The sequence below is a fragment of the Orycteropus afer genome, unplaced genomic scaffold, assembly GCF_000298275.1.
Source record: "Orycteropus afer afer isolate SDZICR_OR568_19922 unplaced genomic scaffold, OryAfe1.0 scaffold00199, whole genome shotgun sequence".
Taxonomy (NCBI): domain Eukaryota; kingdom Metazoa; phylum Chordata; class Mammalia; order Tubulidentata; family Orycteropodidae; genus Orycteropus; species Orycteropus afer.
Window position 1 is genome coordinate 4,031,065 of NW_006921786.1, and position 26,890 is coordinate 4,057,954.

Genomic DNA, 26,890 nt, shown 5'->3' on the forward strand with positions numbered 1-26,890 from the left:
GAAAGTGCTGTGTCAGAGACTAAACAAGAAGTATAACTCCTGGGATCTCTTTCAGGTTTAATATTTTGAGTCCTGAGATTCCAAGAAGGGTAGTTTTTAAAACTTTTTTGGGTCACAGACTTCTGTGGGAATGATGAAAGCGATGCATCCTCTGACCCTCAAAATGCACACACATACACTCATAATTCTGCAAACGACCTTCAGACCCTGCGGGACCGCAGCCCTGGGACAAGATCCCTGCGTGCCAGTCGGGTCTAGCCCTCCAGACCTGGGCGGCCCTGTAGCTCCCCATCTGGTGCAGGCATCGCGTCAGAACTGCGAGTGGGGGCGTGCCGGGAGGGCGGGGACGAGGCGGGCGCTAACCGCGCCCCTAGGCCGTGCGAGAGGCCGAGCTTGGTGCATTGCAGCCGCCGCGGCGCCGCTGGGCTCCTCACTCCCAACAATGGCGGCTCCGAGCCCGAGCGGCGGCGGCGGCTCTGGGGGCGGCAGCAGCAGCGGCGCCCCGGGCTCCGTAGGGTCCCCGGCGCCGGGCCACCCGGCCGTCAGCAGCATGCAGGGTAAGGAACGCGGTCGCGCCGAAACCCCAGCCCCCTTGCGCGGCCGTCAGCGTCGTCGCGGCCTGCCTGAGCGGCCGCGGACGCCCCTGTCACGGCTAAGGAAACCGCGGAACCTCCCGCGCCTCGCTCCCGCCCTATTTCCCGGTTCCCGCCCCGCTCCTGGCCACCTCCGCGTCGCCTCGGCTCCGGCCCTTTCAGGCCCCGGCCGCGGCCTCGGTCTGCGCTTGGCCTCTCGGCCCTGCTGGGCTTCCCGCTGGTCCGCGGGGCCCACCTGGCTCGGGAGCCGCCCCCGCGGCCACCCCCCTTGCGGCCACAACTTACCTGGCCCCCGCCCGGCCCCGTTTCCGGGAACCTGCTGGACTGGCGCCGCGGCGGGCCAGAGGCGCCCGGGCCTCGTTCCCTTTTCCTGCTGCGGGCAGGTAGGCAGTGGCCGCGGTGTCTCTGGCCCGGCGTCTCTCGCCCCGGCCGCCCCAGCGCGGCTCTTGGCCTCTGCGGTGGGGCCCCGGCCAAGGCCATCTTGGTTCTTCCCGGAGCACAGCTGGAGCCGGACCACCGAGTTGACCTCTGGGCCTTGCGGTCTTGTTGGAACCAACGTTAGCAAACTTTTTCAGGGTTTCTTGTGCGCTGGGAAGGGATTAGGGTTACGCAGGCCTGTGCCACCTGTAAGGTAGTTAGACAGCCATTGATTTGGGAGAGTCAGTTTTTTCCGGGCCAGGGATTTCTGTGTTCGCATAGCATGCAGGAAAAAAAAAAAGTGAATTCGGTGTAGATGGAGAGATACAGGATATAAAAAGGCAGGGGTCAAACTGGTACTACATACTGTCTGGACATCTGAGACAGCTTTCCTAATTAATGGCTTTCCCTGCTGGGAATGCTTATTAGCTCTGTATGGCTCTTGACAGGGGATGCTGTGAAAATACACTTACCAGGCCCCAGCCCATTAGGGACCATTTCCTTAAGCTTACTGGGGAGTTTGGAGTGGGAATGCTATTTTTAAAATAGTGAGTGTCAGAAATCTCTTGACAACTTTAGCAAGCTGCTTCTGTTGAATTATTGGTAGAATCAGTCCGGGTACCCAGTGTAATGGTTGCTCTTTGCTTAAAATTCTTAAAGGGCTCTCTGGTTGTCTACCCCTGTGTCTAGTTTGATTTAAGAGACATTTCTTGAATATTTTGTGTTTATGAGTGTGTGTGTATGTGTGTTTCAGGAAGCAGAGACAGGATTTTATTCATCTTTATGTCTTTGCCACTTTCCCCATGAGATAATTTTAATATACATGAAGAACATTGATAGATATATAGACAGGATGATGTCAGAACTCAGAGGACACTTTCTGTGGTGGCTGTAAGATAATTCAAATTGAATTAGTTATTGGATCCCCACAGTTTTGCATAGCACTATATACAGATGAAGTCTAGATGGGTTTCCAGATCTCACAGCTTTACAGTTTAGGTGGTGGAGGAAAATGAAACAGCAAAATGACAATTGAGGATTGTGTTGTTTTTCCCAAAAGGATGATGACTTATAAAAATCATGCCGGTTCCCCCCCCACCACCACCCGGGGCAGCGGGAGGTGACAGTTTGAAAAAGCTGTATGCATTTACAGTTTTGTTCAAAAAATATTGAGCATTTGCTGAGTGCCAGGCATAGTACTCCAGAGCTGGAAATTCAGAGGACAGTGAATCAGAGGGTCTCATCTCTGATGGAGCTTATCTTCCCATTAGAAAGGGGGAGGGAAGACAATATCCAGATAAATAAGAAAAATTACAATTTGAGAAAGTGTTGTGAAGGTAACAAACCGGTTTTTGTGATAGAAAGTAATAGGGAGAAGTACAGGCTGCTCTAAGATGATCAGGGGAGGCCTGTCTGGAAAGCTGACCCTCTTCTACCAGAAAAGTGTTCTCAGCAGAGGGAACAGTATATGTGAAGGTTCCCAAGCAGGAAAGTGCTTTTGAATATTCTAGGAACTCAAAGAAATGGTTGTGGTTAGGAATTGTTCTGATGCTCTTCATTCATCTCCCCATCCCCCGTCTCGATTCCCAGTAAACTAAACTTTCTAATAAGCAGAACCCATTTTAAAAGGGAGGACTTCAGATCTCTCTTTCAATTATCTCTGGAATAAATTTAATTGTATCAAGATTGGGTCTAGCCTTGCTTGATTCAGGTATACCTTGTCCTTGAACTTTTTTGATTACTCAGAACGAAGAGAAGTACTTGAAATTCTTAGGATGTTGTTTAGCACAATCCAGGTTATAAAATTTGAGCTTAAGCAGCAGTTCAAGATATGTTTGTTTTGTTATAATACATCTAAACCGCCCATATTTCATCTACCAAAAACTTTTCTTGGCTTTAGATCACACTTCACAGAGTGTGGTCCTTTGAAGGTGTTGGTGTACTGAGGGCCTCCCCACTTCTGCCACCACAGAAAACCACTTTTCTGGAAGTTGTTAAAGACCATGCTCTTTCAAACAGCAGGGTTCATTTGTGGGACACAAGAATTTAATAGATATTGGAGGTTGTCCTGGGTGACAAGCATTTGTAGTCACTGGTTCTATCCTATCCTATATAGGATTGCTATGAGTGGAAATAGACTCCATGGCAGTGTGTGGACTTGGCTAACCCTGCATACATTTTCATGGCTTGAAGTTTGTGGCAAGAGTGGTCCAAGTTGTGAAGTACTGTTTTCTTGATATCCTAATGCTTAGGAACTGGAGCCATGGATTCCTAGGCTTGAATCTCCTTTCCACAGTTTATGATTTTTGTGATCTTGCAAAGAATACTTAATTATAAGCCTTAATTGCTCATTTGGAAATAGGGAAGAATCCTTACCTCTTAGGTGATGTGAGGATGAATGTAAAGTATGGGGCCTTGCATATAGTGATGGTGCGATAAATGTTAGCTGTCAACAATAACGATAATTTGAAGTTGTCTCATTGATGATCTCTTTCATCATTAATAGATGAATCCCTGTCTCCTCATCATCTACCAGTTTATGTAGTGTCATTATTGTAAGACCCTACATTTCATTCTATCCTGTTGATTTTTACCATGTTGTTGTTGTTGTTATGTGCTTTCGAGTCGGCCCTGACTCATAGCGACCCCTCCTTGGGTTGCCGAGGCAGTATCACTACAGAAATAGATTGCCCAGTCTTCCTTCCGAGGAGTGGCTGGTGGGTTTGAACCGCCAGCCTTCTGGTTAGCAGTCAAGTGCCTTAGGCACTATGCTACCACATTTTACCATATTTTCATTATTAAGCATTTCCTTTAGAATACTCTATATGAATATTCTAATTCAAACTCCAGATCTTCTCTCTCTTCTGTATCTGAGGATTCTCAAGTGAATTTCACTTTGAATGCTATGAAATAGAAATCTAGTAATAGTTTGCCATACTCTTTTATTTTGGCTGGAATAGGAATTACAGAATACTGCTTTCTAACAATCATCAACAAACCTAGTTTCAGTTACATTTTTGTACTAACTGATAATGCTTCTAAGGAGCTGCGGTTGTGTAGTGGATAAGGCATTTGGCTTAACCAAAAGGTCTGTGGTTCAAAACTACCACCTGCTCCACAGAAGAAAGATGAGGCAGTCTGCTTCCATAAAGATTTTCAGCCTTGGAAAGTCGATTGGGCTTGCTGTGAGTCAGAATTGACTTGATGGCAGTGAGTTTTTTTTGTTTGAAATGGCTTCTAATCTAATAATTTCTTTTATCATTTTTCCATTTGTCCCTGAAATATTGGGGAATAGCTGCTAATTTTGTCATTGCTCATAACATTTGAGTATTTCATTCATCTCAACTCTTTTATTTTTTCTCCTTGTACCTATTCATAAATATATCCAACATTTATAATTTGAGTAGTTTTTATGCTTTGGTTATTTGGTGATTAAAAGTAGCAAAATGTAGATCTGTTTTTCAAGTTAGGTAAATCAAGTGTGTGTATATATATATATGTGTGTGTATGTGTATATACATATATATATACACATACACACACATATATTATATATAGGGAGCTCTGGTGGCGTAGTGCCTAAGGCATTTGACTGCTAACCAGAAGACTGGCGTTTCAGACCTACTAGTCAGTCCTCGAAAGGAAGATCGGGCATTCTACTTCCATAGTGATACCGCCTCGGAAACTCAAGGATGGGTTGCTGTGAGTCAGATCCGACTTGATGGCAGTGAGTTTGGTTTGGCTTTATGCACGTGTGCGCGCACACACACACACACACACACTTGGATGAATTTGTGCTTATGGGAGAAAAAAGCTTCCACTGAGGATTTCAGATACTTTCCTCTATTGTACTTTATCAATGTGAATGCATGCTGAAATTTGTTTAAAATGGGGTATTGGGTAACTCTGTATTCAGAGTCTTGTTTTCTTTTTTAGCAGATTTCTATTCTTTCACTCCATTTCTTTCATCTAATTTGAGAAGCTATATTGATTTGGATCTATAGAGTTATTTTTATTTTTAGGAGTCTGCACATCATAATTGACTCTATCATACATAATCCAGGTTAATGTCCTTTTCAGTTTTCGTCTCTAGGAGATAGAAAAAAATAAAAACCAAACCCACTGCTGTTGAGTTGATTCCAACTCATAGTAACCCTCATTGGGTTTCTGAGGCAGTAAATCTTTACTGAAGTAGATTGCCCAGTCTTGCTTCCATGGAGTGGCTTGTGGGTTTGAATGACTAACCTTTTGGTTAGCAATCAGATGCCTTAGGCACTGTGCTACCAGAGCTCCTTCTAGGAGATAGAAAATTCACTGCCACTGAGTTGGATCCAACTCATAGTGACCCCTCCTTGGGTTTCTGAGGCGGTATCACTACAGAAGTAGATTGCCCAACCTTGGCCCTAATTATACAACCTAAACCAAAAAAAAAAAAAAACCAAACTCACTGCCGTTGAGTTGATTCCAACTCATATGACTCTCATTCCATTTTTGAGGCTGTAAATCTTTACAGAATTAGATTGCTCCATCTTCCTTTCTCAGCATCTGGTGGGTTTGAATCACTGACCTTCTGGTTATATAACCTAAGAAACATTAATTCAGCCTTCAAAAAAAAAAAAGCAAAACGAGCAGTTAACCAAGTTCTTTTATGTTGCTTTTATCTAATTTGTTCTTCACCTAATTTGTTCCTCACTTAATTTGAAATCCATAACTACTTTTAAGGGTAGATGGGTATAATCCCTTTTCATAGATTAGGGAATTGGCATTTAAGCTAAGTAAATTGCCCTAGTAGAGGTGGGTTTTAATCTGGCCTGTATTGGTAGTCTTTGTTCTTAGTGCTCTCCTGCATGGGTTCACATGGGTTCTCTGAGCTTTCTTTAAGTCATTTCAGCCTTTCAGGTCTGAGAGAAGAATCTTTGTCAGAACTGATGCGGATTCAGGAATAGTAAAAAGATTATTTTAGGTTTCAGTAAGGGGGTGGAAGCTCTAAGCAAGCAGCCATTTTGGGGTGGGTTTTGGAGCCTTGGTGCTTCCTGGTTCTCCTTTATGTTACAGATTACAGAGTTCTAAACTTACTAGGGGACCTTACACTGTCATTTTGAATCAGGAGGTATTTTGATCAGGATCTAAAAGTAAATAGAAGACATTACCTAGGCATTGGCAATGAAGCCAGTGTAGATTGCAAAGGTAATAGAATCTTTTAACATTATAATTAATATATAAAAATGACTCATTTAATGTAAGAGTTAACAAAATATGTTGCCGTTCTGGCTAAATTTGTCAACTGGCCTGTTTATGCAAATTACTGTTCCTGCTAGTGGGCCTGTGTTAGCTTCTAGACCTTTGCAGAAAGTCTTCATGTGTCTCTTTACAGGCTTGGAGAGGTACGGAGTTAATGTATACATATGAAAAAAATTCAGAGGCAGGGAGTAGTAAGATTGGCCTAATATGTGGCTGCACAATGAAGGGGAGCATTGGCTGGTAGTTGAGACTCAAGACGGGCCTTTTGAAAGAAGAAAACAATTACATCCTACACTACTTGATTCATCATTCCCCATCACAGGGAAGATGATCGATGTGGACATCACAGCAGCTTTGTCAAGATGTATTTTTATTTCATGTTACCAATAATTACTATAACAAAATTAAAAAAGGTAACCAAAAAACTGTTGCTAGATACAGCTATAGAGCTCTGATATTTATATATATATATATATATATATATATATATATGTACGTATGTATGTATATATTTGTGTGTGTGTGTGTGTGTGTATGGCATAGTGCCTAAGGCATTTGACTGCTAACTAGAAGGTTGGCGGTTCAAACCCACCAGCTACTCCATGAAAGGAAGAATGGGCAATCTACTTCCATAAAGATTTACTGCCTCTGAAACCCAAAGGGGGTCATTGCGAGTTGGAATTGACTTGATAGCAGTAAGTTTGTTTTGTTTTGTTTGTATATATGGAGAGCTGGTGGTGTAGTGGTTAAGGCATTTGGCTGCTAACCAAAAGTCTTTGGGTTGAACACACCAGCCACTTCGTGGAAGAAAAATGGGGCAGTCTACTTAAAGATTTACAGCCTTGAAACCCAGTGCGGGTCATTGTGAGTCAGAATCGACTCAATGGCAGTAAGTTTTTTTTTTTTTATTTTAAGTTTTGAGATACTCATATATGTATCTATAGATCTATCTATCTAATCTCCATGCTTGTTCATTTCCTGGCTTTGCTGAAAAAATAAGTGGGCATAATGGCTCTTCTGATAGGTTTGCCAGTATCCCTGAGATTAGTCTGGGTGCCTGTCAGGGTAAAGCATCTATGTTTTTGGAGTTTAAATTAAAATCCTTAGGACACCTCGCTGTGTCTAGGAAGAGCTGTGGCAGAGGTGTAGAGAGTGAGGTGGGTTTACCAGTGACGTTTGGAGTGTTTACCTTTCAAATCTTTTAAGGATGAAAGAGAGGGACTAGTTTTGTGTAGGTTAAGCTGGTCTGGTGCACACCTGGAGTAGAGGGTGTGCCACTGTCATTGCTTATCTGAGGGAGAGAGGAGGAATAATAAAGATTATCATAGTAATAACCTACTCTGTTCTAAGCTGTTGGTTGGACATTTCACCTTCACAAAATGCTTTTGCATATTATTCTGTTTCCCAATTGAAGAAATTGAGGCTCATAGCAGTTAGATATTTGCCCAAGATGACATAGTTATGAAGTTGCTTTCCCTGGGTGTACTAACCTTTATTGAACAGGCTTGAGATGATAATATGGGATTTAGTTACATAACTAAAGAGTTAATAAGTAGTTATTGACCATGAGAGGTGGCACATGAGCCCTGACAAGGTCCTGGATTGAAACTGTGGAAAAGATTTGATTGCTGTTGTTGTTGTTGTTGTTGTTATGTGCCGTCGAGTCGGCCCCGACTCATAGCGACCCCTCCTTGGGTTTCCGAGGCAGTATCACTACGGAAGTAGGATTGCCCAACCTTCCTTCCGAGGAGTGGCCAGTGGGTTTGAACCACCAGCCTTCTGGTTAGCAGTCAAGTGCTTTAGTTGTTAGGTGCTGTCAAGTCGTCTCGGACTCACAGCAACACTATGCACAGCAGAACGAAACACTGCCCAATCCTGCGCCTGCTCCATGATCCTTGCTATACTTGAGTTCGTTGCTGCTGCCACTGTGTCAGTCCATCTCGTTGAGGACCTTCCCCTCTTTCGTTGATCCTCCACCTTACCAAGCATAAGATTTGATTACTAGTTATAAAATCATGAATGGTTCTGCATGTTGCCACTTGGAAGGATAAAATGTTTGAGAAAGATAAAGTAAGGAAAACTACAGGAAATATAGCTGCAGCAGCAGGTACTCATTTTTGTGGACTTAAGCTAAGTGAAAATACAAATTGAGGACAAGTTTAGATAAATCCATAGATACTAGGACCAAAGTAATGTACTATGGGTAACTGCAGTTTAAGGCACAAGCCAGAGTTTTGAGGTTGAAGTTGGAAGGCTGCAAACAACTATATTCTTCCTGTTTGTGGCCTATGGAAGACTTGATAAGATGGTCTATGGGCATGGCCCAGTAAAGCAATTCTGATTTCCTTTACGTTATTGTGGATTCATACTGTATAATGCATTTGCAGTAGTACAAACATCCAAATTGTTCAGGAAGCCATATGGAACTACTGAGGAGGTGGGAAACCATTTATGTTCCTGCCCCCTGCTCTCCTAACCATGAGTACCACGTTCTCTACTGTTGTGTCAACCCAGAGGAAGGGGAAAAGTGGTAACTGCAAAACCCCACAAGGGCATTAGACAAGTAAAATTAGATTCAGTCACAAAGTTTTCAAGCTGTGAGACAAGATTTTTGTTAGCTGCTGTCAAATGACTCCCATGTACAACAGGATTTCAGATTGAGTTTTTGGAAGTAGGTTGCTAGGCTTTTCTTCCTAGTCTGCATTGGTCTGAAACCTGTTCATCATCAAAGCAACACACAGGCCTCTACTGGCAGATGGATGGTGGCTGTGCTTGAGGTGCAATGGCTGGGAATAGAACTTGGGTCTCCCATATGGAAGGTGAGAATTCTACCACTGAATCACCACTGCCTACAAAGATGAGATTACCTGATATTTTTCCTAATTTTATGTATAAATGAAGAAACTAGGGCTCAAGTAAAATGATGTGTTTAAATTTCATTGTTGGAACTAGAACCCTGTCTAGTTACTGACCTTTTCATTTTGTTTTCTAACACATCAAATACTGTTTGATTTTTGATTTTATATGTACTTAGTCATATCCTAGATGACTTTTTAGACTAATAAGGATTATCTGGCTTTACTTGGGGTGGGGGGAAGCCAAAACAAATGGTAAATTGTAGATTTTGAGTTAAGGGATCTTAAGATTGAGGTAAGAGGGTTAGAATGAGGGGAAATGTAGGAAAAAGGGCTGGAAGAAAGAGGATGAAAGAGACTCAGAAAAAGAAAGGAAAACAAAATAAACAAAAAGCTCCACATAGCTTTATATCTTTTGTAAGCTTACTAACACTCTGCTTTATATACTTCAGTATTTATCCACCAGCCACTCCTCGGAAGGAAGATGGGGCAATCTACTTCCATAGTGATACTGCCTCGGAAACCCAAGGAGGGGTCGCTATGAGTCAGGTCCGACTTGACGGCACATAACAACAAGAACATTTATTCTTGAGGGTCTAAGATTTAATAAAATTAAATTTGCCTGGTACCAGGTAAAATAAAAAGGATTGGGGAAACCCCTCTTCCCCCCTTTTTAGGGACCTTGAAGTGGAGAACCATATAAAATTAAGTTCCAGGGTACAGATAAGTCACCAGGACTTAAACTAGATGAATGGAGCTGGAACTCCAGAATTTAGGAGAGCAGGGAGACCTCAGAAATCGAATATATGTGAATGAATAGTGATGGGCATTATAGCATAGCCACAAACTTGTTTTTTTGAAATATCAAGGATATTGATATTTCCTCACAACTTCTTTTCTATCATCTTTCTCATACAAGATTCTTGGTAGTCTCCTTTGCACCTCCTTGCCCTTCGAGTGAATGAACTAGTGGAGCAATTTGGTACTTTCCAAACCTATAATTTGGAAGGAAACATAAATTCTAACTTTGGCAGATCTTTTTCATATATATATGTGTTTTCATCTTTTTGGTCTTTCAGAGGTATAGAAGGATTTAGTTCAAATAACTCATACCTGATTTAATTGATAATATTTTAAAAATTATGGAATTACCTGAAAAAAAGATGAGCCATTTATTTTTGACTTAATTCAGACCTTGATTGCCAGTAGTCTCTAGGTCAGTTACCAGGACTCTTTGAATGAGAAATAATGCAGAGAGATGTTTATTTGAGGGCTCAGAATCAATTTACTTGGTCACTTTATCTATAATAAAGTAAAAAGAACAAGCAGGCATGTACAGTGAGACCTGTGAGAGCTGGAACTTGATGGGACTGCCTTGTTTTCCGGGGTCTTGCAAGTTTCCAGTTTTGAAAGGGTACAGCCCTTTTCTTTCACTCATTTTAGTGGAAAATATTTGAGTTTTTCTTCTCTGGCAGGAGGCTCTGGTGGCGTAGTGCCTAAGGCACTTGACTGCTAACCAAAAGGCTGGCGGTTCAAACCCACCAGCCACTTCTTGGAAGGAAGGTTGGGCAATCTACATCCTTAGTGATACTGCCTTGGAACCCCAAGGAAGGGTTGCTGTGAGTCGGATCTGACTCAATGGCAGTGAGTTTTTTTTTTTTGTTGTTGTTGTTCTCTTGCAGGTTTCTGCCTTAACAGGTTGGGCTTCTGCAGGTTTTACTGTACTTATATGTTGAGAATAGCTAGTTGGATTCTTCCTGCACTGATTACAGAACTTCAGGGTTTGAGAAATAGTTTTTAGCACTTAAACTGAGTTTGTAAGTAGTAGATGGTCACATTCTGTCATTCTCAGTCACATACGCCTTTTAAATTTATTTTTCTTGCTCCCTTTCTTATTCTTGTTGCTATCATTTTTTTTTTTTTTTAATTTCTTCTTTCACCTTTCCTTATTGTTATCTAGTAGCAGCCTTAGAGCTAAAAAAAGAATAACTGTAGTCTTAAGGTTGTTTCAGTGTTCCATCAGTTTCCTACACACTTCTGGTACTAGAAGGTATTTTACCTTCCCATCTACCACTAGAAAGGAGCTCTGGTGGCATAGTGGTTAAAATATTTGGCTGCTAACCAGAAGATTGGTGGTTCGGACCCACCAGCCACTCCATGGCAGAAAGATGAGGCAGTCTGCTTCCATAAAGATTTACAGGCTTGGAAACCCAGTGGGGATCGCTGTGAGTTGGAATCAACTTGATGGTAGTGAGTTGGGGATGCATTGGGAGATTTGCTTCTAAAGGATGGTTGATGCTCTTTTGTGCTTCTACGGCACTGCTGCTTCTCATGATCCACTTCTTTTTTTTCCTGATTTGTGTTTGGGCCGTTTTGCTGTCTGGCTTTTAGGAGCTTAGACTTTCGAGACTTGTAAGACTCAGGAATCTCTGAATTTTCTTTCTGAATTCTATTCTTCCTGCTTGTTTGGGGTAGCATAGGAGCTCTGGTAGCATAGTGCCTAAGGCACTTGACTGCTCACCAGAAGGCTGGCGGTTCAAACCCACCAGCCACTCCTCGGAAGGAAGGTTGGGCAATCCTACTTCCGTAGTGATACTGCCTCGGAAACCCAAGGAGGGGTCGCTATGAGTCAGGGCCCGACTCGACGGTAAACAACAACAACAACATTGAGCTACAGAGATTAGTGCCAGTGCCCTACTCTGACCTTTCAGATTTGCCTCAAAGACTTCCCTGTGAAGTCTCTTAATCCACACTTCCTCTGCATTGTCATTAGTATGATTAGGTAGTTAGTTAATTGGTGGATTAAGACTGAGAAGTGGAAGGGAAAGTACCTTTGTGTCAAAATAGCTACATACATTATCAGTTTTTAGTTACAGTATATTACAGATCATATCTTTACCTTAGAATTGTAAGAATTTTGGTAGCTGGATGGGAAAGAGTACTTCCATTTTTCCTTCAGTCTTGACTCTTTCTTACAAGTTTTGATTTAATTTGTATAAATAGAGACTTGAGTGATACTCATTTTAAATTTATTTTCTCTCTTTTTTCCCCCAAGAGCAGTAGTGAACAAACATAGGTAGACCAGATACTCATCCAGTAAAGCAGGAGGTAGAATAATATTTTGAGATGGCTTTAGTTTTGAATGGCTTCTTTTACTGGTACATTTTACAAAAAATTACACTTGTTTGTTTACAGTGTTTGCATAAGTTGTAACCAGATTCTATTGGATTTTGAAAATGCCTCATGTTTGTAAAGAGAAATAGTAAGTTTCTTCCTATAACTTCTTAAGTCTTATTCTGCCTTATCACTTCCTAGGGACACTGTCTTTTTTCAGGCCTACTCTAGAGGGATTTCAGTACCTCTTATTTTGAAGTCAGCTAGCTAATTGACTGGAAGATGTGTGTTTAGGTTTCATAGTTTATGAACTACTAAACTACTGAATTAGGGTTAGTAACTGATCAGTGTTATAAATCAGTTATTTGAGTTGGTAAAATACCTAGTAGTAGTTCTGAATCTGTTGATTGAAAACATTGAGAAACTTGACAGAATTAACAGAAAGTTACCTTTAACTTCCGAGGACAAATAGTTATTTTTTTATTGAATGGAAGTGAAAAATAAAGTTTAAGACAGTAGTATAACTGTTACAGTTTAGCTGGATTTCAGTTTACCTCAGCTAGAAGAGCTGAGTTTTTAAAGAACGCCCATGTGTTATAGTTGCCTTTGTAATTTGGGGGTAATGTGATTTGAACTGTTCTTGAATTAGTTTTATTCAAAATGTAATATAAAAATGTAATGTCATGTTCTAATTTTGGTATGTTTGATTTACAGTAAATGAACTGGAACTTATCTCTTTTACTTTAGGCTTTCAGATAAACTTCTGTGAAAAGGCACAAAGTAAGCTACAAATTTTATGATACTATGCTACTTATTTTTTTTCATATCCATCTTGGTATTGGGAATGTGTCCACTATTGTTTCAACTAACCAACCATGGCAATTTCATGTTAAAAGAGCTTCCATTTTTCATTCTTTTTTCTACATACCAAAAAAAAAATGTTGCTATATTTTGGATTGTAAATTGTTCTGTTTTCACTTAAAATCCAGCAGTTGAAATAAGAGAAAGATGTATTCAGACTTAACTGTAATTTAAATCACAAGCTAAGGAAAATCTAGTTTTAAGATTTTAGTGCAAAAAATACTGTATACTCAGATCTCATGCTTCAAGATTAGTTCATTTTAAAGTATTCATTTGCATTCTTCTTCTTTAAAGCAAAACTATTCCCCCTCAATCATCCCATATTAGGACGCTATTCTTCATAGAAAACAGAATAGGTTTTCTATTAAAAAAAACCACAGAGTTTATAAAGCTAGAACAAATGTGTTTTAAACTTAAATATCATTTGTATAAAATGCATTTAAACTCAAGGAAACTACTCTCCAGTTAACAGAAATATCCCAAAATATAACTGGTTTAATTTTCTGCTTCTTATTTATTCATAGCCTAGAGAAGAATGATGATCACTCTTTGACATATATCAATCTTAAGTAAATTAGTTCAAAGGAAAAAAAATTTAAACTGTAGAATACATTTCTGCTATGGTTTAAAAAATTTTCCTAGAATCAAAGTGCTTGGTTTCCATTGGTTGACCATTGTGATTTCCTTTGAAATGTAGTTAGCATGAATTTATTTTTTAAGTGGTTCATCCATGATAAAAATATATAACAAGTAAATAGAGATAAGCTAGATCCTAGAATAAAAAGTTTTTAATTGGTCTTTATTATCACTACTTTTCTTGCCTTAAATAATAAAGTAATTATATATATCTACATATAATGAAGTTACAGCTTTTAGCTGTCTTTTAACTTCAACGCATTCAATAAGATACATTTTAGCCTTCATTTATATTTTAACATAAATCATTTCTGCTCAGTATTTAATATGACAGTTTTTACCTTTTACATATATTTTGGTATAAAATCCAATTTAAGAGAAAAAGGTGACTTTTTATATTTAAAGCTATATCCACATTTTCTTTTTTCTAACTTAGTCCTATTGTGGATATAAAACAAGAGAAACATTATGTTAAGTTTAAAACTGTGTAGAAAGTGTCTGCAAACAGCTCTGTAGGTAGAAGGAAAATGCCTTTGTTGTTGTTGTTATGGGCCATGGATCCGACTCATAGTCCTAGCGACCCCTCCTTGTGTTTCTGAGGCAGTATCACTACGGAGGTAGATTGCCCCATCTTCCGAGGAGTGGCTGGTGGGTTTGAACCTCCAGCCTTCTGGTTAGAAGTCAAGTGCCTTAGACACTATGCTACCAGAGCTCCTGGAAAATGCCTTTAGGCCTTCTAAATGGTTCCTCTCCCTTTTCCATTGTTATAGAAATGATAGGTTTGTGATGCTGCCTACTTTGATAGTCATGGAAGAATCCTAATAAAGGAGGCGTGGACAGCAGAACCTATTGGAACTTAATCGTGTGGTGAGAGGGGTATATGTCTGTATTCCCCTCTGGTGCTCATTCTTGGTTGCCTTAACTATCTCTTTACACTATGGCTACTTTCTTTTGACTTGTCACATCTCTTTTTATTTCTCTTTCACCTTGGGAAGCTCCTGCTCTTTATTTCCAGCTTTTGTGATTCAACACTTTTTTATACATTGATTTCAGATGAGCACATTGGACACCTAGGTACCATGAAGTGAGTGAGATTCTTAGTACAGAAATGAATAAACTAGACCCCTGCCCTTAGCAGGCTTATAGTGTAGTAGACTGGAGTTGATGATTTAAACTTCACCATTTACTTGATTGATAGCAGAACCCTGCGGGGTGGGGTGGTGGTGGTACACGAGCAGATGTGCACTAGCCATCTTTGTTCCTGCTATTGTGTTGTGAGAAAGAACAAACCTAAGGGGTGCTATGGGTCTCATGATCACTGCTTTCCTAATCCAAGACTGGTTTAGGGATCCAGCAATGTTGTCAGTCCTGTCTTTTGAGGGAAGTAGAGCTGCCTGTGCTGTGAAGGCTTGAGGATAGGAGCACACCCATCATCGATTCCCTGGAAGGCGTGGGAAGAGAGGAGCTAGAGGAGAGGAGCTAGGAGTTGGTTAGGGATGTACCTCTAAGCAGACAGTGTTTATTCAAGGAATCCTGGTGGTACAGTGATCAAGCACTACGTTACTAACTGAAAGATCAGTGGTTGGAACCCACCAGCCCCTCTGGGGGAGAAAGAGTTGACAGTCTGCTCCTACAAGAATTACAGCCTAGGAAACCCTATGGGGCAGTTCTATTCTGTCCTGTGTACAGAGTCACTCTGAGTTAGAATGACTCTACAGCACACAACAGCAGACCCTATATTTTAAGATGATTTTTCACTTTGCATACATATATTAATATTTTCTTCAAGATTTGTGTTCTGGTTACCTAGTGCCACGCTGACAGGAATATACCACAAATGGGATGGCCTTAACAAACAGTTTATCAGCTAGAGACTGTTCCCCAAGGCTTCTGCTTATATACAGGAAGCAGACCGCATTCCCTAAGGCAGCTACTCAGCTGCTCACAGTAGATTCCTCCATGAAGTTTATTGTCAGTCTCATCATGGGGAATACTACATCCAGCCGCCCAGCCACTCAACCAGGCCCAGCCAAGTTGACACAAACTGAACTACCACAATTCCACCCCTTTTCAACTTGGTGTCTGTACAGATCTTTCTCACTGGTGTCTCCAGTCCCCTAGTTCCTCTAAGTGGTGACCTCACCCTCTTGGCCTGGCAGGCCCCATTCCTTTCCCTCTTGGGCATGGTGACCCTGCCCCCTCACTCTTGGGCAGTGGCTATGGCTCCATCCCACTGGTCCACATGAACGAGCAGACCCACACTCCAGAACCAAGTTGGTGAAGGCTTGGCTCTTTAAACCTAGGGGGCTGTGGTGGTTCCACCCCCAAAGGCTTTTAGGCTGAGGCAGCTCCGCTTCTGCCAATTAATGCCAAAGGCAACCCACTCCACAGGAAATTTTCCTGCCCCCAGCTTTCTTGCTCCATGGGCCGGCCAACATGCTACTTCATTTCATGCTGGTCTTTTCTACCAGCTAATGCCCGAAGGCAACCCACTCCACCAGTAAGCTGCCTAACCAAAGGCATCAAGCTTTCTCTTCCATGGGATGATAAGGCTGTCAGCTGTCTCATGCTGGTTCTCTCGGCTCTGCTGCTGCCTGCTGTCTCTTATTCTGGTCTCTGGGCTCTGCTCCTACCGTCTGTCATGCTGGTCTCTTGCTCTGCTCCTACCGTCTCTCATGTCATATGCTGGGGTCTCTCTGCCACTTGGGTCAAGGATGCACTCCACTCCTGTTTCCACATTTTAGGTTTCTGTCAGAGCAGCACCCCACTCGGTACCAAATTCTGTTCTGGTTACCTAGTGCTGCTCTGACAGGGAATATACCACAAATGGGATGGCCTTAACAAATAGGAGTTTATTCTCTCACTGTTTGGAGGCTTTAGGTCCAAGGTTAAAGTGCCAGGCTCTAGGGGCTGTGTGAAGGCCCCTGGACCTTAGGCTTCAGCTCTACCTCTTGCTCCCTCCCGGCCCACTGAAGCTAGAGACATCTCTTCACTCAGGCAGCTACTGGCTGCTGAGGTTAACAAGCCCAAGGTCGACAAATAAAATGGCACAGTCCCAATGTTACCAAACCACATGGCAGGCCATTAACTCAAGTCCATTGTAAGTCCCAAGGTTGGCAGAGCATGGCAGGTTGCTGAACAATGACATGGCTACATGCATGGTCCACGCGTGCCATAAGCTAGAGACCATTCCCAAAGGCTTCTGCTTATGTACAGGAAGCAAACCACATTCCCTAAGGCAGCTACTCAGCTGCTCACAGTAGATTCCACCATGGAGTTGATAACCAATCTCATCATAGGGAATACTACACCCAGCTGCCCAGCCACTCAACCAGGCCCAGCTACGTTGACACACAAGCTGACTACCATAATCTGGTTCTGTGATTTGCATGCTTGTAAAAATTAAAAGTACAATTTTTTAATGTTTGCAAGGCAGTGTTCCACCTTGCTCTGGAATACAAGTATTAACTTGATATTTATGTTAAAAATGGCTCATTTCTTTAAAAGTAAAGGGCTTGAAATTGCTGAAGCATGGATTTCACCAAATACCAAGGCTGAGTATATGCTGTTGGGGCATACTCTTGTGTTAGAATATCTAAGTGTTTCTAAGAGTGATTAAAAACTATTAGAGAAGCTAATGGTACATTTAATTCGTTAAAATAATTATGCATTATATAGTAGTTATAAGAGGGGATGGGGCAAATAGGACCATAAAGTAAGGTTTTGTCAAAAGTCCAATAAATTTAAGTACTGCTGTTCAAATACTCAATTTTCTATCACAAATAAAAAAGATTTATTGTGAGATGATTCTGATGACTAATGGAAGCTCTGAAGGATTAATTTTTCCATTGTTTGACTTTCACATAGTTTTTGTTCTTTATATTGCTACATCACTCTGTCCCAATCAGTTTGCTACAATTGCCTGTTATAAGTTAGTGGAGTTTTATTGGAGACATCTGTGTGTATGTGTATGTACACATACACAGTGTGTGTGATTACATAGTGAATTCAGGAACCAGATTTCTATAGACATTCAATAAAAATCCACTCTGCACCTCATGATCTTCCTTTTTATAAATTACAGTTTGTGCATTTTACCTTTTTTCCCCCCTCTCTCTCTATATATGCTTATTTAAAATATATATTTACTTAAGATAATGAAGTTTAATAATAAAGTTATATTTATTAAGATAGCATTGTTGGGCCACTGAAGTTTTCTGAAATTGGAATATAAGGATACTTTGGGCACACAAGTCTTTCTGTTGTAAAGCTTCTGCATTTAGAAGGTTGTTAAATTCATTTCTGAGTTATCATTTGAGATAATGCTTTTGTAGATGTAATGGTATTTGTGTGACTTATGACCAAGTTTGAATTATTATACCTCAGTGGCCTTAATCAGCTACCTTATAAAACACAATTCTTTATAGACAATATTCTTTGCTTTATAAAACCATCGTTTTTTGGGGTGTGAGTGATTTGCACAGAAACATAGTTTTTTGAGAAATGCTTTTATATATAAGTCAAATTTATCTTAGTGTATCAACATTCTGTTTTCATTTGGATGAGAATTAAGACTCCCTGGGCATAGGAATTTTCTTCAAAAAATTACTAACACAGAATCCTGTGTTCATAAAAATCAGAGTAATTTTGCATTTGTAGTTGTGTGCTGTCAAATCAGTTCTGACCCATAGTGACTCCATAGGACAGGGCAGAAGTGCCACATAGGATTTCCTAGCTGTAATCTTTACAAGAGCAGATTGCCGGGTCTTTTCTCACTTGGAGCCAACAGTGGGTTCAAACCACTGACCTTTTTGGTTAGCAGCTGGACATTTAACCGTTGTACCACCAGGGCTCCAATTTTGAATTTGGCTAATATTTATTTATCTACTTAGTTTTTGCACTAGGTTACTTCTAGACTTTTCTTTTCTATACTTCAGTGTCTAATCAGCCCATGACTGAAAATTTCTTAGACTCTCAAAGTTTTGGGTAATGTTAAGTTTCTATAGGTTTACATTTTGTACTTTTAGTGGCTTTAAAAAATTTCATTCCTTTCACAAATTGTATTTCTCAGGAATGTTTGATAGCAACAGGATCTTGATTTAGAAAATTACATGCTTCAGAGCTGTTACCCTTTATGTCACTAATAGAATTTAGACTACAGATAGTGATTATTTTTTGTTACACAGCACATCAATGTATTTGTTGGAAAAATGGATAAAATTTCTTACTAATTAAGAGTCATTTGTTATTTGGGTGAAGGGAAAGGCAATATCACAAAGTGTGTGACTAGCACAGTGACAGTAGGGAAAAGGAGGGCACAGAAACATGCACAAAAGATATAGACAACAGAGGCAAATACACGTGCATCACCTGTGGCAGCAAACACTAGTCTATAGGTAAATTCATAGACAGGTGAGAAGCTCAGGTGTGGGTACGTTTTTCATGATCTAATTCTGTGATTTGCATGATTTTAAAAATTAAAGTCATGACCATGGATATATTTGGCTGAGTATATTTTTTACACGTTATAGAAGCAACGGGATGGGGTTGGAGTAGTGCATAAAAATCTTGTTCTACTTCCTATTTTGTGAGTAGTGACTAGGGTCTTAAAAGCTTTCGAGTGGCCACCTAAGATGCAACTATCGGTTTTCCCCCATCTGGAGAAAGAAGAATGAAGAAAATCAAAGTCATTTGGAAACAATTAGTCCAAGGATGTAATGGACCACAGAGACCTCAGCCTTTATGACCCTGGGACCAGAAGAACTAGATGGTGCCTGGTTCCCAATGCCAATCACTTGGGAAGGGATCAAAATTTTCCAATTTTGATGAGGGTGGGAGAAAAAATACACCACAAAATTCAAAAACACAAAAATGATCAGAGTCACTGGTTGATAGAGACTGATGGAGCCCCCAAGATTATGGCCCTGGGGTATCCTTTGGGCTTGGAACTGGACTCTCTTCCATGGATTAGCACTCAGCCAAACAATGGAAAGGCCTACAAGTAGAACACCTACCCCAGGGAGATGCACCCACCTACCCTAGAGAGATGCACCCCTTGAATCAAGCAACTGTGAGACATCAGAAGGGCAGCATTTGCAAAGAGGGAAAGTTGGACAGACAGAAATGCATATATAAGAAAAGCATAGGGAAAGGGTAGTTGATGTTAGAGCTTTTTATTGTTGGGATGGTAATTGGGCTGCTAAAAGGACAAGGAGGCCACATGTTCTGACCTCCTCTAATCCCACAAGAGGAAGACAGAATCACCATCAATAGCCCAAGGCCTATTCCTGTGAGGCCAGACATGCTGCCTCCCTCCAGCCCTTTCTCCAACCGTTCCTCCCAAACCACCCACCACCTCTCTCCTGGGTTCAATAATTCACTGCAGTGGCCACACAGAACTCACAGATTATGAGGTTTAGTAGGGAAGCACCAGGCTACAATTCAAGTTCAGGAAAAAACGCTCAGTCTCTCTCCCAGCCCACCGTCTCTCAGCCAAGTCTCTCACAGTCTCTCCCCCAGCAGTGCATGTCCCTCGGTGTCTCAGCAATGCGTGTCTCTTGCGTCTCTTTCCCAGCAGCATGTGTCTCTTTCAGGAGCTTGTGTCTCTTTCAGCAGCATGTCTTCCTCAACCAGCAGTCAGAGAGAGTTCTACCTCTAGGAGGCTTCCTTTTGAGCCCGGCAGAGTGGTCAAACTAGCCAATCATAGCGTCAGAACTCTAAGCACCTGAGAGAGAGTGGGAACCTCTCAGAACATTGTTTTGTGCCAATCCCAACAGAAATACTCCAGGTGGACAACTTTAGCAATCAGGAGCTCCTCAGTTGCTCATAGCAAATCCCACCTTGGAGTTTACAAAGACTTATGGGTAGAAAAGCCACACTAAGTAATTTACTACACCGCACGGGCCATGGAACAGTTCATGTGCATGAACGGTTCAGAGTAAAATGAATCTGCTTTGTAAATTTGCACCCAAATCACAATGCAAATGAAAAGAAAAGAAAAAATGGAGATAATCTAATCATGGATTCTCACTTCAGTGTGAAACTTTCCTTTTAAATAAGTATCCCTATTTTTTAAGTTAATAATGATAAAAAGAAGTCAGTAAAGAGGAGTAAGCATATTTTGTGATTTTTTTTCCTGGAGATTTGGGGAAGGTATTATTAAGTTTACTAGACTGATAAAAAGGATCTATAAAAGCTGATGTTTTACTGAAGAGAGAACTGACTTTAATGGAGTTATATATAGAAAGCCAGGGAGGATGGGGAACAGCAGAGAGAAGATCCCACTGTCTTGCATTTAAAACTGAGAGCTTAGAAAACTGAGCTGAATAAATTTTCTGATTTCCCATTTTACGTAGCAAAAGTCTACAACTAATGACAAAAATTTTGTCATTTGGAAAATATTAAACCCGGTTGAGTTTTCAGTAATCCTGAGAAACAAAATGACTGTATCTGCTGCTATTGGAGGTTAACAGGGTTTATTTAAATTTACACAGATACTGAAGCTAATTGAAAAATGAGACTCTCATAAAGTTAGCCACAAATCAGAATACCAGAAACCAAACTTAATACCGTTGAGTCAGATTTGAATCATAGTGACCCCTCTTTGGGTTTCTGAGCTGTATCACTATGGAAGTAGATCGCCCAATCTTAGCATCCAGTATATCATCATTACCTGTGTGGACATGATAAACTGCCAGTGGAAAGTCTATCTTACACAGTTTCTGTATGAATTAAAGCTCCAAAATTATGGTAGAGTCATGGGTCACCTATTCTCTTTATGTCATATATTTCCCTTTACACCATTTCAATATGGAGAAAAGATTGAAGTTGTCAAAGGCTTTATATTGGTTCTGCAATCAACACCAATGGAAGCAGCAGTCAAGATAACAGACATTGTATAGCATTGGGCACATCTGCTGCAAAGGGCCTCTTTCACGTGCTGAAGAGCTAAGTAAGATGTTTCCTTGAAGACTAACGTGTGCTTGACACAGCCATGGTATTTTCAGTCACCTCATAGGCAGGCGTGTAAGAACTGGACAATGAAAAAGGAAGACTAAAGAAGAGTCGATGCTTTTGAGTTGTGGTGTTGGCGAAGAATGCTAAAAGTACCATGGACTGCTAAAAGAACTAACAAATCTGTCCTGGAGAAGTGCAGCTGGAATGCTCCTTGGAAGCAAGAATAGCCAAACTTCGTCTCACCTACTTAGGTCATGTTGTCAGAAGGGACCATTCCCTGGTGAAGGACATCATGCTTGGCAAAGTGGAGGGACAACGAAAAAGGGGAAGACCCTCAATGAGATGGATTGACATGGTGGCTGCAGTGATAGGCTTAGGTATAGCAAGGATCATGGGGCTGGCACAGGACCGGGCGGTGTTTCGTTCTCCTGTACATGAGGCTGCTATGAGTCGGAGATGACTCAGTGGCACCTAGCAACACCACTACCACTACCATTTTAAAAGGAACGTTATCTAGTTATCTTTGACGTTGGAAGTGGTAGAAACATCAGTTCTTCCTAAAAAATCATTTTTATTGCAACAAGAAGGAAAATTTCTAACAGCACCAGCACCTTTAAAAATAATCTGGAGAAGCTTGATGTGTGAGATTTTTCAAAAAGAAAAAATTTAAATAGTGATTCTTCCACATTGCTGTAAGTTTCCTTTTCTGTGTCATTTGAACAACCTGCAAAAAAGGGATATTTGACATAGTTTTCATGATTTAACAGATGCAAGATAGAAATGATGTGGAAAGTTTTCAGAGAGTATTGCCACCTGAATCCCCAGTTAACAAAAGTGGTTTTTTGAATTTGACTTGTAAATATAGGGTGGTTTTCAAAAGGTATAGTAAATACTTGAGTTCTCATTGTACAGTTTTATCAGTGCTTTTCAGATCTAGACACAGGTATCTAGGTGAGGAGATGCACTGTAGGAAACTTGTGACTACCATCTTGGTGTTCATCTTCTTAGTAGGTAGAACACCAAGTTAACATTGATCAGAAATGAAAATTAAAGATATGAAAGTATATTTACTCCCCTTAGAGAACCCTTTGTAAAGATAAGGAAATAGAGGCACAAATGTAACATTTAGGAAATTTATATCGCTACCAGTGGTAATAAGCACTGGGGTCTTTAAAGAAGAATTAAAAATGTTGCCTACTCTAAAGAGCATTGTGGTCTTTAAGAGATTGAACATGTACAGACAGGCTATGGAGTAGCAATAATAATAATAATAGTAGTAATAATAATAATAACACTTAACTCTTACTTACTTTGTGCCAAACCTTGTTTTAAACACTTTATATTGTCTCCTTTAGTTCACACAACAACCTTATTGTATAGATAGGTTTAATAATTATTATTGTTCCATTTTATAGGTGAGGGATCTGAAGTATAGAGATGTTAGGTAAATTTATCAAAGGCATACAGCTAGTGAATGGCAGAACTGTGTAACTTTGGTTTGCTTACACGTACAAGCTATAAACCATAGTATTTTATTGATCTTTGAAGGAAAACAGTGGGTGCTTGGCAGAATAATTTTCCAAATGAAATGCCTTTTTTAAAAAAAATTTATTGTGGTTTGGGTGAAAGTTTACAGAGCAAATTCATCTTCCATGCAGCAGTTCATATATACTTTGTCTCATGACATTGACTGCAATTTCCCACAAAGCAACAGCTCCCCTCCCACTTCCTCCCCATGGTTACCTCTTCTCTGTGTCCTTCCCTCCCATGTACTGCTGCCCCCCAAGCTGTCTCCCTGTGTATACACAGCCCTTCTTTTTTCCCATAATTGATCTCTCCAAGGAGTATATCTACCTAATGTAATGTTCAGCTCATATGCCTGTCTTTTGTTTGGCTGGAAGCCACAGGAGTGGGAGGGGTGGGTTCAGTTCCAGACCTGAAGGGCAGCTAGGGGCCATAGTCTCAGGGGTTCCACCAGGCTCTATCAGACCAGCAAACCTGGCCCTCCCACCCCCATTTTTTTTGTTTTTTTTAATGATTTTGAGTTTTGTTCCACATTGCTCTCCCACTATATTCAGGATCTCCTGCATAGATCCCTGTCCTGGTGGTTGACAGTGGTAGCTGGGTACCATCTAGTTCCTCTGGTCTCATAGTCATATTGGTTGAGGATTACCTGGTGTACCAGTCCCTTTGCAAAACAAATACCTTTTGAGGGGTCTTCACTTGGAAATGATTATTTCAGTCTACATTGTATATCATTTCTGATTTTTTCTTGGTCATGGAGAGTTTCACAAGATTACCTAGTAAGACTTAGTGAACATTATATGGAAAGATCCCTTCCTGTGACTGAAGCTAGGGATTTAGAGGATCTACCACTAGGGTAAAATGTTGATCAAAAACAAAAATTCTCCTCCCCTGGATAGACATGAGGAATGAATTGCTTCAGGATTCTCAAATGATTTGTGTGCCTGGAGACAGCTGAACAAGATTAGTAGGTCAGGAGACTTGGGAGTGAGTGAGTAAGTTGCTATAGCCATGAGCTGCATGAGAACAGACTCTGTGCAGACGGTTTCAACAAATGAGTTGATGCTTTTAGAAAAGGGTTTATGTCATCAACCTCCCTTTTTGGCAGAGGTGGAAGAAAAAACATTCTTTAATTTTTAAAAACTTTTAATAATAGAAGTTTTAAAATATACATAAAAATAGAATAGTACAGTAACCCCCCATATGCCCATTACATAGCATCAGTAATTATCAACATATGGCCCATCTTGTTTCATTTGTTCCTTTTCCCTTCCTCTGTCTCTGCTGAAATATTTTAAAGTGTATCCTGAGTATCATTGTTTTATCTACATATGTCAGTCACATGTTTCCTAAGGGAGAAACTAAACCCATTGCTGTTGAATCAATTCCAGCTCATAGTGACCGTATAGGACAGGATAGAACTGCTCCATAGGGTTTCTAAGGCTTTACATCTTTTTGGAAAGAAACTGCCACATCTTTCTCTCGTGGAGTGGCTGGTGGGTTCAGACTGCTGACCTTTTGATTAGCAGCTGACCACTTAACCACTGAGTCATCAGGGCTCTTTCTGAGAGAGTAAAACTTATTCAACTCACTGCCATTGAGTCAATTCCTACTCATGGCAACCCTTATTGGGTTTCCAAAGCTATAAATCTTTATGGAAGCAGATTACTTCATCTTTCTTCTGTGGAGCAACTGGTAAGTTCAAACCACTGGCCTTTTGGTTAGCAGCCACATGTCTTAAACACTACACCACCAGAGCTCCTTCATAAGAGAGTAGGACTTTTAAATACATAATCTCCTAATGTCATTATCCACTCAATCTTCAGATTTCTGCAAATGCTTATGAATGCCCTATTTGCAGTTGATTTCTTCCAGTGTGTATTCCAACAAAGTTCGCACATTGCATTTGGTTAATAAGTCTCCCAGGTTTCTTAAATCTATAGTAATTTCCCCTTTTCTCTCTTTTTCTCCCCCTTGTCTTTTTTTTAAAGTGGGTTATTTATAGCCTAATTACATCCTTTCAGTGGTGTTTAACATTTTCCCTTATGCTATGTATTTCATGTTAACTGGTAGTTAGATAAGGAGCTCTGGTGGTGCAGTGTCTAAGACATTTGACGCTAACCAGAAGGTTGGCGGTTCAAACCTACCAGCCACTCTGCAGAAGGAAGACTGATCTACTTCTGTAAAGATTTACTGCCTCAGAAACCCAGTGGGGGTTGCTTTGAGTCGAAATCTACTTGATGGCAGTGGGTTGGTAGGTAGATATAGAAGCATGAACAGATAGAAATTCACATTTTTGGGACAAATACTTAGTATGTGGTACGTGTACTTCGTGCTGTATCACATCAGAAGACATAATCTCTACCTGTATCTCCTGGTAAGATTGATCAGTGGGTTCAAGTGCCATCATTGTGCTCCATATGCTGTAAAGTTCCCCATTAGCCTTTCACCTGATGGTTTTGGCATCCAACAATGATTTTGTCTAAATTATTTCATTTGGGTTAGGTTAACTCTTACTTCTAAACATTTGTGGGCTCTTCAAATAGTGGCTCTAGTTGGCCAAAAACCAAAGTTTGTGTGGCACATCTCATCAAGAGCAAGTTCTAGAGTTACCGTTGGTAATCTCTGACTGAAATGTACCAGTGTTGAAAGATATAAAAGTATGTGTATATATGCACATACATTATATGCAACCATCTGTTATGGTCTTTTGTATAGTGAGAGAATAAAAATGGTACATCTGGCTATTCTTTATGCCCTGGAATATGAGATATTATTATTCATTAATCAAGCTTTTTTTTTTTTAACTTTTAAATTTGTTAATCTTGGTGGCTAACCAAAAGCCAAGTGAAGTAATAATTCTTACATTATTTGGTGAAGTTGAAGAACCAGTGAAGAACCACAGAAGAAAGACCTGGAAATCTAGTTCTGTAAGATTGTTGTTGTTGTTGTTGTTATGTGCCATCGAATCAGACCCGACTCATAGCGACCCCTCCTTGGGTTTCCGAGGCAGTATCACTACGGAAGTAGATTGCCTCATCTTCCTTCCGAGGAGTGGCTGGTGGGTTTGAACCGCCAGCTTCTGGTTAGCAGTCAAGTGCCTTACGCACTATGCTACCAGAGCTCCCTCTGTAAGATTACAGCTATGATACTCTAAAACTGACTTGACCTTGTGATTTTCTTTCCTTGGATGTGGAGAATGTATAATTTATAAGTAACAAAGCAGTGAAATTTCAGTCAAGATATTCTCATGTATTTACACAGAGTTGTAAGGGTAAGGATGCAACTTAACCTGCTTTAGTGCTGTTCACCCTCTTGATTATTCTTATTCTATCCTAACCTTTTAAAAAGTCAGATTTGTAGAATACATTTATGGGTAACAAAGAATTCTTAATCGTGTCCACTAAGAAATGAATGTTTCATTCATATCTTAAATGTTTTTAAAGTTGGGCGGTATCACTCATTTGCTTTCAAAGAGTCTCGTTGGATGTTAGGAGCTCTGGTGGCGCAGTGCCTAAGGCATTTGACTGCTAACCAGAAGGCTGGCAGTTCAAACCCACCAGCCACTCCTTGGAAGGAAGATTGGGCAATCTACTTCTGTAGTTATACTGCCCTGGAGACCCAAAGAGGAGTTGCTATGAGTCAGATCTGACTTGACAAGAGTGAGTTTGGTTGGTTTTTGGCCACTTTACC

The 26,890-nt window shown here is 40.6% G+C and overlaps 1 protein-coding gene across 1 annotated transcript in view; it reads left to right on the forward strand.

Annotated features, from left to right (window-relative positions):
* Positions 1-442: 442 nt before the first annotated feature.
* Positions 443-26,890, forward strand: part of MAP2K4 (mitogen-activated protein kinase kinase 4) — a 220,528-nt gene continuing 194,080 nt past the window's right edge. Inside the window, exons 1-2 of the mRNA XM_007948051.1 lie at positions 443-557; positions 12,968-13,000. Of these exons, the coding sequence (XP_007946242.1) occupies positions 443-557; positions 12,968-13,000 (148 nt within the window). The remainder of the gene's footprint in view (positions 558-12,967; positions 13,001-26,890) is intronic.